Source organism: Austrofundulus limnaeus, unplaced genomic scaffold (genome assembly GCF_001266775.1).
Source record: "Austrofundulus limnaeus strain Quisiro unplaced genomic scaffold, Austrofundulus_limnaeus-1.0 Scaffold866, whole genome shotgun sequence".
Lineage (NCBI taxonomy): Eukaryota > Metazoa > Chordata > Actinopteri > Cyprinodontiformes > Rivulidae > Austrofundulus > Austrofundulus limnaeus.
Window position 1 is genome coordinate 166,546 of NW_013953268.1, and position 10,754 is coordinate 177,299.

Consider the following 10,754-nt stretch of genomic DNA (forward strand, 5'->3'; position numbering starts at 1 on the left):
TGTTATATTGTATTAAAACAAGTCACTTCTTTAGAAATGTATTTGTGACTAATTTAGGTTAAAGACTTGTTTGACACTATATTTGTAACAGGCTTACAAAACTGGGAGGCAATTGTGTAAAAAATGGCAGTACAAGACAAAAAAATACGAAAAATTACATCAGGTTAGTGTTACCAGATGAAACCACTTAACAAATGTTTTAGACAACTAAGATACTATACATAAATTTAATCAACAATTTTAAATGTTTGTTTAATTGTGTGTGTGTGTGTGTGTGTGTGTGTGTGTGTGTGTGTGTGTGTGTGTGTGTGTGTGTGTGTGTGTGTGTGTGTGTGTGTGTGTGTGTGTGTGTGTGTGTGTGTGTGTGTGTGTGTGTTAATATATCAGTCACGAAGTCCTTGCAATGTATTTTTTTAAGTTTATTTTCTATATTTTATATTTTATAACTGGCTAAAAAAATCTATACAGGTGTTTTAATTGCATGTGTCTTAATTATATGTAATAACGGCCTGCCACACTCGAAATTTTTACACCGTGTCGCGTGAGTTTTACGTCACGCAGGGGTCCTTCATGAACTGCTGTCTGCACGTGAGTTTATCAACATCGTGATGTTCGGCTATTTGTAGATTCAGCCTCTTGTTGGATAAGTTATAGTGAATAACGCCTCCAGAGTTACATAAAAGGTATTTTTAAACAATATGTTTTAATTCCGTTGTTTGTTTTTATTGTGTTGTGCTTTTTTTGTTGACTTTTTCCTGTAACTAAGTTAAGCTTTTTGTACTGTTGTGTGTTTTTGTTGTTTATTTGGTGGCGATTTATACGAATTCTTTCGTGTGGAAGGAAAACGATGGCGACAGTGCGGAAGAAGATAGACAATCGGATTCGGGTCCAGATTGAGAATGGAGTCGCCCTGCAGCACCGGACCTTGTTCGTGGTGGTGGGGGATCGTGGGAGAGATCAGGTAAACCACCTTATAATTCTGTCCAATGCAAAACGTGTCTTTTGTTTTTGCTTGTACAGTAAAATCAACCCAGCCCTACCTCTGATCCACCAGGTGGTGATTCTTCATCACATGTTGTCTAAAGCTGCTGTCAGAGCTCGACCCTCAGTACTGTGGTGCTACAAGAAAGACCTGGGATTCAGCAGGTAAGTGTATTTCTACACACACACACGTTTTGCCTTAATATAGAGCTGGAAGGGAGTTAAGAGTTTTGAACTGTCCAATATGTCTGAAACAGCAACAGGAAGAAACGCATGAGACAGCTGCAGAAGAAGATCAAAACAGGAACACTGAATCTGAATCAGGACGATCCTTTTGAGCTGTTCGTCGCTGCAACCAACATTCGTTACTGTTACTACAACGAGACGCACAAGATCCTGGGAAACACCTTCGGCATGTGTGTCCTACAGGTCAGTGTTCATACTTTTAAGGTGTAGCTAGTCAGGATAAAAAGAAAACTACTAAAGTTAATCAATGTATGCTGTTTTTCTTACTTTTATGTTTTTATTGTTTAATCTGTCACTCAGGATTTTGAAGCTCTCACTCCCAATCTGTTGGCAAGAACTATTGAGACTGTGGAAGGAGGGGGTATAGTGGTCCTCCTCTTGCGGACCATAAAGTCTCTGAAGCAGCTTTACACCATGACCATGGTAAGTCTTGAGCTTGATTGATACTCACATCAGTTTGACTGCACAGATGATCGAAACACTCCCCCACCCCCCTCAGGACGTGCACTCTCGGTACAGAACTGAGGCTCATCAGGACGTGGTGGGCAGGTTCAATGAGAGGTTGGTGTTTCTCACAATCTTTTTGTGGAACGTTTGTGGTCGATGGAGCAAATATGCTACCATGTTTATATATGTGTGTGTTTGCAGGTTCATTTTGTCCCTTGCGTCCTGCAAAAACTGTGTTGTTATTGATGACCAGCTCAACATCCTGCCGATCTCCAGCCACATGGCAAACATCAAACCAGTCCCTCCAAAGACTCAGGTGCCAGTGCTGGAGTTGCTGAATTACACAGACGAGCAACACATTTATTAGAAATATATATATTTTTAAAATATTGTGTAATATTTTGGTTGGTACTTGGTATCAGCGACAGTGAGTACTTGGGTGTGAATGCTCGCCTTCTGATCGTCTTCCTCCTTTTTAGGAGGATGGTCTGTCTCCTCGAGACCAGGAGCTGAAGGATCTTAAAGAGTCCCTCCAGGACACTCAGCCTGTTGGGGTTCTGGTGGAGTGTTGCAGAACCGTGGACCAGGTCAGAAAAACATGTTGTTGCTTTTGGTGTTATGAAGGTGATTCAGATAAATGATGTGATCCAGTTGACATTTGGACGGCCTGCAGGCTAAGGCTGTGCTGAAGTTTATCGAGGCGATCTCAGAGAAGACCCTGAGGAGCACCGTGGCTCTGACCGCCGCCCGAGGTCGAGGCAAGTCCGCCGCCATGGGCCTGGCCGTCGCTGCAGCCGTTGCTTTTGGGTACATAATTAACAATAATTTTAATACCGTCACAAAAACTGCATTTTTCATGTTTTGTCTATTATTTTGCCATTTATTTACCACCAATCGCCGTCTGCGTCTTTGTTTCTGTGTAGCTACTCCAACATCTTTGTGACCTCGCCGAGCCCAGACAACCTTCACACCATGTTCGAGTTCATCTTCAAAGGCTTTGACGCGCTGCAGTATCAGGTAAACCGTGCTCACATCTTCACCCTGAGAATAATAAATGCTTCGTGTTGTGAAAAAAATGAACCCTGTCTCGTTTTAAACCCGTAGGAGCATCTGGACTACGAAATCATCCAGTCTTTAAATCCTGAATTCAGCAAAGCCGTGGTGCGGGTGAACGTCTTCAAAGAGCATCGGCAGACGATTCAGGTTAGTCGCCGGTTTTTATTTTCCTGTTTTTGTTTTTATTTTTGAGAAGTGAAGTTCGACCCTTCTTTTCCTCTCCAACAGTACATCCACCCAGGAGATGCGGTGAAGCTGGGCCAAGCTGAGCTGCTGGTTATTGACGAGGCTGCGGCCATCCCTCTTCCTCTTGTTAAAAACCTGCTGGGGCCTTATCTGGTCTTCATGGCCTCCACCATCAACGGGTCAGTAAAAGATCAGAGGCACTTTCTTTATTTTACCCTGACATCACTGTGATGATCAACTTTTAGCTTAATATCTACAGAATTGACTGAGTTTTATCTAATTTTTTATGTTTACTAATGTTGGTTAGCTGTGGCAGCCATATCGAATGGCTTAACCCAACAGAGGATTATAATCTGTACGTGGTTAATGAGATATTTTGCTGACAGACAAACGGTGAATGCTACAAAGATCTCACTATGTGTTGTGAATAACTCTCAGCTACAACTGCACCATCTTTAAACTGGAATGAATTAAAGCCAGTTTTGTGTTTTCTAAAGTCCCTTTGCTGTGGCGGCCATTTTAAATTGTTTCGACTTCAGATGTTCAATTCAGTTTTTTATTCATTTCATTAAAACAAAACAATAATTTTACAAAGTATATACAATATACAATAAAAAGAAAAAATATAAAAAGAAAAATGAGAGAAAAAATATATATACATGTATATCAAAATCACAAATAAAATGAAATGAAAGGCGGCAGAAGAAAAAAATCTTGTAATATCTGCCCTTTTTTCCCCAAGAATAAGTTCATATAACAAAAAAATCTATGTTAGTAACAAAACAAAAGACAAGAACATTTACCGGTAATCCCTCTAGAACAACAATTTATATAGATACACATTATACTGTTTTGTATTTCTCTAACAATCCAACTTTTAAGTTAATAATAATCCAACGACTTTTACCTGAAAGTTTCATTATAATTCATTCATTTTTTTATGTTGGTCAGCTGTGGAAGTCATGTTTCATTAAAATGTGTCCACAGGTTTTTTTTTAGAAACGTTTAACAGACACATGAACAGACAGACGAGCAAAAATATAACTGCACTTCTTTAGCCTTTTGAAAGTGAGTGATTTAAAAAAAATCAATGTTATTATGTTGATCTATTAGGTAAAAATAAATAGAGATTTTCTGCTATATTTTCTATGTAATTGGTACATTTGTTGTCAGAACTTTGAGTTCATGAAACTTAAACTTGAAAAATTTTTTTTACTTACATCTGAAATCAGCATCAAATAAATATACTTACAAAAACGCTCCAACAGCAAATGTTTCATGGTAAAGAGTAGGTGTTCTGTGCTTTTTGTGAAGCCCTCTCTCAGCTGATGGTTGGTGATTTATCTGGGCTGCTTGCAGGTACGAGGGCACCGGACGTTCTCTGTCACTCAAACTGATCCAGCAGCTGAGGCAGCAGAGCGCAGAGAGTCAGCAGAGCACGTCAGCAGAGAACAGGGTCACCAACACAGCCAGGCTGGCAGCAGGTCGGCAGCAATGTCTCCACTTCGAGCGTCCCGGTCGTGTTTCTGTTGTCTGACGGTGGTTCGCCTCTCTCCGTCCACAGCCCGCACGCTGCACGAGGCTTCTCTGCACGAGTCCATTCGTTACGCTCCGGGAGACCCTGTGGAAAAGTGGCTGAACGAGCTGCTCTGTCTTGACTGCCTCAACATTCCCAGACTCATTTCTGGCTGCCCGCTCCCTCAGACCTGTGACCTGTATCCTTTTCATTAGTTCATTATAAAATGTGGTCAAATAGAGAAATATGGCTTTATAAATAGGTTTAGCCTCAAACTACTAAATCAACAAAGTATGCTTTGCTTATTGGAATAAATGTCATGTTCAAGACATGAACTCATCAGATTTACCAGCTGAAAAAGTGGATTTTACACATGTCCGCTTTAATATCAGGTGATCACTGGTGAAACCTAACATTTTTCCCATTCCAGTCACTATCTGATTAACTGATGCATCTCTAACATTCATCAGTAAATGTTTGTGTAGTAAACGCTTACAGAGAAGTGGTACCAGTACCCGAACCAAGTTCTAGTTATGTCCTCAGTGTTTACCACCCAGTTATTATGTAAACAGAGACACGCTGTTCTGTTACCACAAAGCATCTGAAGCATTCCTGCAGAGACTCATGGCTCTCTACGTGGCGTCGCACTACAAGGTGATAGCTTCCCTTCCCAGTATATATTTCTACGTGTTGCGTGCCCTTTGTGATTTTGCTGACTCGTCGTTTTCTCGCACCTCCAGAATTCCCCCAACGACCTGCAGATGCTCTCCGACGCGCCGGCTCATCACCTCTTTTGTCTCCTGCCGCCGGTTCCTCCCACACAGAACTCGCTGCCTGAAGTCCTCGCTGTGGTGCAGGTGATCTACGGCGTCCTGGAAACACGCTTAAAAAAAGAAACACGTTTTTTTTTTGTCTCTTCTCTATATTGATTTGCTCTGGCTCCTCAGGTGTGTCTGGAGGGAGAGATATCGAGGCAGTCCATCCTCAACAGTCTGGCCAGAGGCAGGAAGGCCTCCGGTGACCTTATTCCCTGGACTGTGTCTGAACAGGTACACCATGGTTGCAAAGTTTTCTGCAGAATAAGCTGGTCGTGTTTTTATTGAGAAACGATTCATCCTCTTCTTGCTCCTTCAGTTTCAAGATCCAGATTTTGGCAGCCTGTCTGGCGGCAGAGTGGTGCGAATTGCTGTCAATCCAGACTACCAAGGGGTAAGAACGTAAAGACCGCAGGTGTTTGACTGTACAGCTGTTCCCTCTCTTTGATTAATTTACCATAAGGTTACTGTTTACTTAGATATATGTTCAAACATCTATAAACACGTATCATCCTGTCCCAACAGATGGGCTATGGCTCCAGAGCTCTGCAGCTCCTGCAGATGTATTATGAGGGCAAGTTTCCTGCTACGGATGAGAGCGTTCAACCAAACCAGAGTGAAATCACCTCCGTCAGCAGTGAGGTAAATGTTTTTTAAGCCTATCTTGTCTTAAGGGGACACGTTTGTGTGACAGAACCTCTTGTTATCATTCAGGCGGTCAGCCTGCTGGAGGAGGTGATCACGCCACGAAAAGAGCTCCCACCTCTGCTGCTGAAGCTCAGCGAGAGGCGAGCAGAGAAACTGGACTATTTAGGAGTTTCCTATGGCCTCACCGCACAGCTGCTCAGGTCAGTTCAGGACAGAGGAGGAAGGCTTTTGAGTATTTCTCAAGATTTTGTTTTTAAAAAGTGTTTGCTGTCTGACAGATTCTGGAAGAAAGCTGGTTATATTCCAGTCTACCTGAGGCAATCACCCGTGAGTGTTCTTCACTGTTTTGCACCTGTGTTGCCCTGAAACTAAGTATTGATGTGTCCCTTTGTGTGTAGAATGACCTGACTGGAGAGCACTCCTGTGTGATGCTAAAAGAGATCAATACAGAGGAGGACTCGGAGCAGAGTCAGTGGCTCTCTGCCTTCTGGAAAGGTAAATTTAGCTGCCTTACATTAAGACTGCTGCTTTGTATAAACCCATGGTGCTCCATGTAAACAGTTGTTTTTTGTTCTTAGATTTCCGTAGGCGCTTCCTATCTCTGCTCTCCTACCAGTTTAGCCGCTTTAATCCAAGCCTGGCACTTAGCATTTTGCAGAACAAGAAGTCCAAAGAGGAAGTTGCCAGTAAGACTTTTTTTTTTTTTTTACAACAGTACACTTCATATTTTTGTTACTAGTCCCCACAACTGATCCAAGTAATTTCTGGTATCAACAGCTGTGAACAGCATGGGGCTGGCAGCACATTTCACTCCGTATGACCTCAAACGGCTGGAGTTGTACTCCAGGAACATGGTGGACTACCACCTGATCATGGACCTGATCCCTACAGTGGCACGCATCTTCTTCCTCAAGCAGCTGGGCGATGTCTCCATCTCAGCAGCACAGTGTGTACGTTTCTACACGAGCTCTGGACCCAAGATCGATATTTTTGTTGTCGCTGTTGTTAACCACTTAGTTCTCACTGATCTCCTCCAGGCCATACTGCTGGGAGTGGGACTGCAACACAAATCTGTAGATCAGCTGGAAAAGGAAATCGATCTCCCGAGCTCACAGCTCATGGGTCTCTTCAACCGACTCATCCGCAAAGTTGTGCAAGTGAGTTCACACCGATAAGCAAACACCGCTCGTCCCATAACCTGAACGGCTACGCTAACTAGTGTTTCATCATGTCTTTACCAGGTGTTCACCAGCATCCAGGAAAAAGAGATTGAAGCTGAAATGGTGGCTACTAAAGATGTTACAATGGATCCAACAGTCAAAAGTCTAAATGAAGACCTGGTACGTCAGCTGAGACATTATGTGCTACTCCATCACTGCTACAGAAAAGATATCCTGCTATGAAAAATGCATCATCGTGTCGCATTATTACTTACTGATGCAAATGTGCAAAACCACTGCGAACCGGCCTGTTTCTTATTCTTCAGAACACAACAGTGAATGACTTTAGTGTCCAGTCTGTCTTTAAAGTAACAGTGAGGAGGAACAGGGGGAAAATGTACCTTTTTGTTTGATAAAAGTCAATCATTTGAACCCTGTTAATAACTCTGAGCTCAGCTTTTGGCTAACCCTATTTTTGGACTTAATGTATCCCACGTGTTTAATGACCTGATTTGATGAGAGTAAGAGTCTTAATAAATGAATTACATGACCACATGTTGCCTTTTCCCAGGATGCATCACAGTATCTTTTCTTGACAGAATGAAGCAGCCAAAGAGTTTGAGGAAAGGCACCAAAAGGATCTAGAGAAAGTGAAGGAAATGGATTTGGTAGAGTGAGTATGAGACTTTAGCCTTCACAAGGCAGGGTTTGAATCAAAGCACACTGTATTTATTGTGGTTATTTGTGTGTGTTTTTTCAGGTACAGGATACGTGGAGATGATGAGGAGTGGGACCAGGTGCTGAAGAAAGCTGGGAACACGGCTGTCATCAGCATCAAAAGGTGCAGTGTTGTTCAGGGTGTAAACAGAAGACAGGTGGTGTGTGGCTGCTGGAGCAACGTGTTGATGTTTTTATCTTCTCAACAGTGACAAGAAGAGAAAATGGGAAGGGGAAAATACCCAAACAAAAAACGGGTCTCCTCAGCACGTGAAGCAGAAAAAGAAGGAAATGCAGCATGGAAAGTTTAAGAAGAACAAAGACAAGCACGGGAAATTTGGAAAGAAGGCGTGACAGAGCGTAGTAATAACAGGACTGCAAAGGACTTTTTTGGACTCTCAGATATAAATGTGTATTCATGAATTTTTTTTAAGCAGGATCTAATCTTGTCATCCATAATGTAAATCAGCAAAGATGAACACCTCAGCCCACTGTTATGAAATAAATAACTTTTATTTGTGTCAAACACTGCTTTGTATTGCTGTCTTACACTTTTGTTTAATTTAGTTCTAAAAACAGTTGTAAAAAGTTTAAGTTTATAAACTAAACTTTAAAATATACGACTGGCGTTAAATTTGCTGAACAGGTAAATTTAGCACCTGTGGCTGAAGTTTAGTCCACTTCTCTTTCAGCTGCTCCTTCAGGGCTTCTTCTGCAAAGATGCAGTCTACGGCCTGCTGGGACAGCTTCCACACGGCCTCATGGCTGAGGTTAAACGTGGCAGCAGCCAGCTGATATTCCTGAGACAAGTCTGTGCAAAAAACTCCTTTATCATCAGTCTGGAACAAGACAAGGGACAAGTTAGGCTGACTGATCTTTTTTATGTACACGGAACAAAAATACACACTTTAAAAATTAACCAGTCATTTATGTGCTTCTTGTGTCCTTTATAAAATATCTTTCTTTAAGACCGGTCACACTAATGTTTCAAACAACTTATATCAACATTAAAAAAATGTCAAATGCACTGTTTTAAGTTGATTAAATTACCCACACACTGATATACAAAGGGACAAGTTGTCCCTCGATGCCAGCCTATTTTTTTACGTGCATAAAATTTGCAGTGTATGCCGATGTGCTGCTAATAAGTTAAATGAAGTTACAGGTACGTGACGGTTTATACACAGGTTCAGGCATGTTACATGTAAGTTACTCATAAGTTGACATGTCAGAAACCAGCTGGGTGATTGTCAAGTGTAACTTCACTTTATATTTGATATAAATCTTTATTAGAAAACTTTGCATAGATGAAATCAAAAAACCTTCAAGTGCAACTTAAAACCTCTCTTATAGACTAAAGCTCAATCTGATTTTAATAAAAGTTTTCTTACAAAAGGTTCAATATTTAATGAAAGCCAAATGACATAAGCTTTATTTCAATTGACTATTAAAACAGCATAATTAGGAAGTCTAGGCAAATAGAAGATTTTAAACATTAAGTTTTTATTCTGATATCAATCAAACCTCGGTTCTCCTTTTGGTGTGTAAATATCTTAATGATTAAATTTAGCCTACTTTAAACTATATTGTGAAAGCAGAACAATATATATATGTATATATTTGATTCTGCTTTCACAATAGATAGTTTAAAGTAGACTAAATTTAATCATTGCGGTAAATAGTACAGAAAAGTCACTTACACAAATGACACATGGATGTCCCAACTGGTACCAGTACCTGAAGTGATGTTGGGAGTAATTTTGCACAGTTTGTCCTTTGACGTTTGACGTCAGGCACAGCTCTAGAAGAAAACAAAGAATAAAAAGAAATCATCTTTTTTGACAGCTAAGACACGCTCACACTTTCTTTCTGATTGCAGCTTACCCAGAGGTATCCTGTTTTTCACCACTTTGTCAACAAGGTGCTGAGTTCCACCCATTTCAGGATGTAAGAAGGTTCCATGACCGATCCTGTCCGGGGGGAGATTTAGCAGCAAGTCCGTCTCCTCCAGCTGGGAGGGAACCTGCACATACATTTGTTGTAATAACACAATTTAGACACATAATAGGACAACAAAACAAATGGCAACATTTTTTAAAAGCCATACTTCTGAAAGGTGCAACGACAACTTCAATCCACAGTTTTTGGCCTTCTCCAAGGCTGGAAGCAGGTATTTGCCATGGCCCACCTTTAAATCAAAACTTTGGTTATTGGACTGATTTTGCATATCAGCATGTGTATTTTTCATCAAGTATTAATTAAGTGTTTTCAATCCTGAGTCTAAATGAAGAAATGCACAAAATTATTATTGAGAACTTTCCCAAATCCCCCAAAAAATACTCAGGTATAATTGCATCACTGCATAATTCCCATTTATCTCTTTTTCAACTGAAATTATTAGAATTTCCACCAAAATGTTATAGTGACCTTTGGATCTCCACTGAGGTCAATTCCCACCACCTGACCACCAGATGACAGCATAAACTCTTCGGCCAGTTTCACTGTCTCCATGGCAACCTCAGTCCCATTTCTGCGGTCAATGGCCACCAGAAACCTTTTAAGATAAACTATATTTAGTCATTTGACACTATACCCAACAATCAAGCTTTAACACAATAAAAAAAACTTATTTCCTGCAGCTGCAGTGGGTCTGCCTACCTAACATCAATGTCCAATCCTTCATTTTTGCACTGCTGAATGGCTCTGATGACAGTCTCAATATAACTCTGTTTTGTTAATCCTGAAAATAAAAAAAAACATTATTGTCTCGTCAGCTGGTTGAACAATGCAGAAAGTCTAAATATCTGACTCCTGGCCAACATTCTTACTTGTATCTTTCTCTTCTCTTGGCGTGCTTCTAAGCTCTAAATATTTGACACCATCAGCTGCAAACTCCCTGATAACATCTGTGGCCACCTTGAAATAAATACAATCACACACATTTATACATTCATACATTACAGTATAAATACTGTAATGTAT

General features: G+C 40.8%; 2 protein-coding genes across 2 annotated transcripts in view; one reads left to right on the forward strand and one right to left on the reverse strand.

The window, feature by feature from the left end:
- The first annotated feature begins 574 nt into the window (after positions 1–574).
- nat10 (N-acetyltransferase 10) lies at positions 575–8,298 on the forward strand. Its single transcript, XM_014029196.1, has 29 exons — positions 575–683; positions 841–961; positions 1,055–1,146; positions 1,239–1,410; positions 1,528–1,650; positions 1,727–1,788; positions 1,876–1,990; positions 2,154–2,261; positions 2,348–2,481; positions 2,598–2,691; positions 2,779–2,877; positions 2,959–3,095; positions 4,276–4,400; positions 4,481–4,631; positions 4,990–5,086; positions 5,173–5,289; positions 5,380–5,481; positions 5,567–5,641; positions 5,773–5,889; positions 5,962–6,095; positions 6,174–6,222; positions 6,294–6,390; positions 6,474–6,581; positions 6,673–6,845; positions 6,933–7,052; positions 7,137–7,235; positions 7,655–7,728; positions 7,816–7,896; positions 7,982–8,298. The coding sequence occupies exons 2-29, from the start codon at positions 848–850 to the stop codon at positions 8,124–8,126; spliced, it is 3,114 nt and encodes a 1,037-aa protein (XP_013884650.1). The 5' UTR covers positions 575–683; positions 841–847; the 3' UTR covers positions 8,127–8,298.
- The window catches only part of mapda (N6-Methyl-AMP deaminase), a 5,058-nt gene continuing 2,570 nt past the window's right edge, over positions 8,267–10,754 (reverse strand). The window contains exons 4-10 of the mRNA XM_014029197.1: positions 10,601–10,688; positions 10,431–10,512; positions 10,200–10,326; positions 9,880–9,960; positions 9,657–9,795; positions 9,473–9,573; positions 8,267–8,611 (exon numbers count right to left, since the gene is read on the reverse strand). Of these exons, the coding sequence (XP_013884651.1) occupies positions 8,402–8,611; positions 9,473–9,573; positions 9,657–9,795; positions 9,880–9,960; positions 10,200–10,326; positions 10,431–10,512; positions 10,601–10,688 (828 nt within the window). The 3' untranslated portion in view covers positions 8,267–8,401. The remainder of the gene's footprint in view (positions 8,612–9,472; positions 9,574–9,656; positions 9,796–9,879; positions 9,961–10,199; positions 10,327–10,430; positions 10,513–10,600; positions 10,689–10,754) is intronic.

What these genes read in the sequence shown, in the direction of transcription:
- nat10 (XM_014029196.1), top strand. Translation starts at nt 848, where the DNA reads ATGGCGACAGTGCGGAAGAAGATAGACAATCGGATTCGGGTCCAGATT. An exon ending in AGCATCGGCAGACGATTCAG is followed by an intron (nt 2,878 to 2,958) that starts GTTAGTCGCCGG and finishes CCTCTCCAACAG; the next exon opens with TACATCCACCCAGGAGATGC. An exon ending in AAGGAAATGGATTTGGTAGA is followed by an intron (nt 7,729 to 7,815) that starts GTGAGTATGAGA and finishes GTGTTTTTTCAG; the next exon opens with GTACAGGATACGTGGAGATG.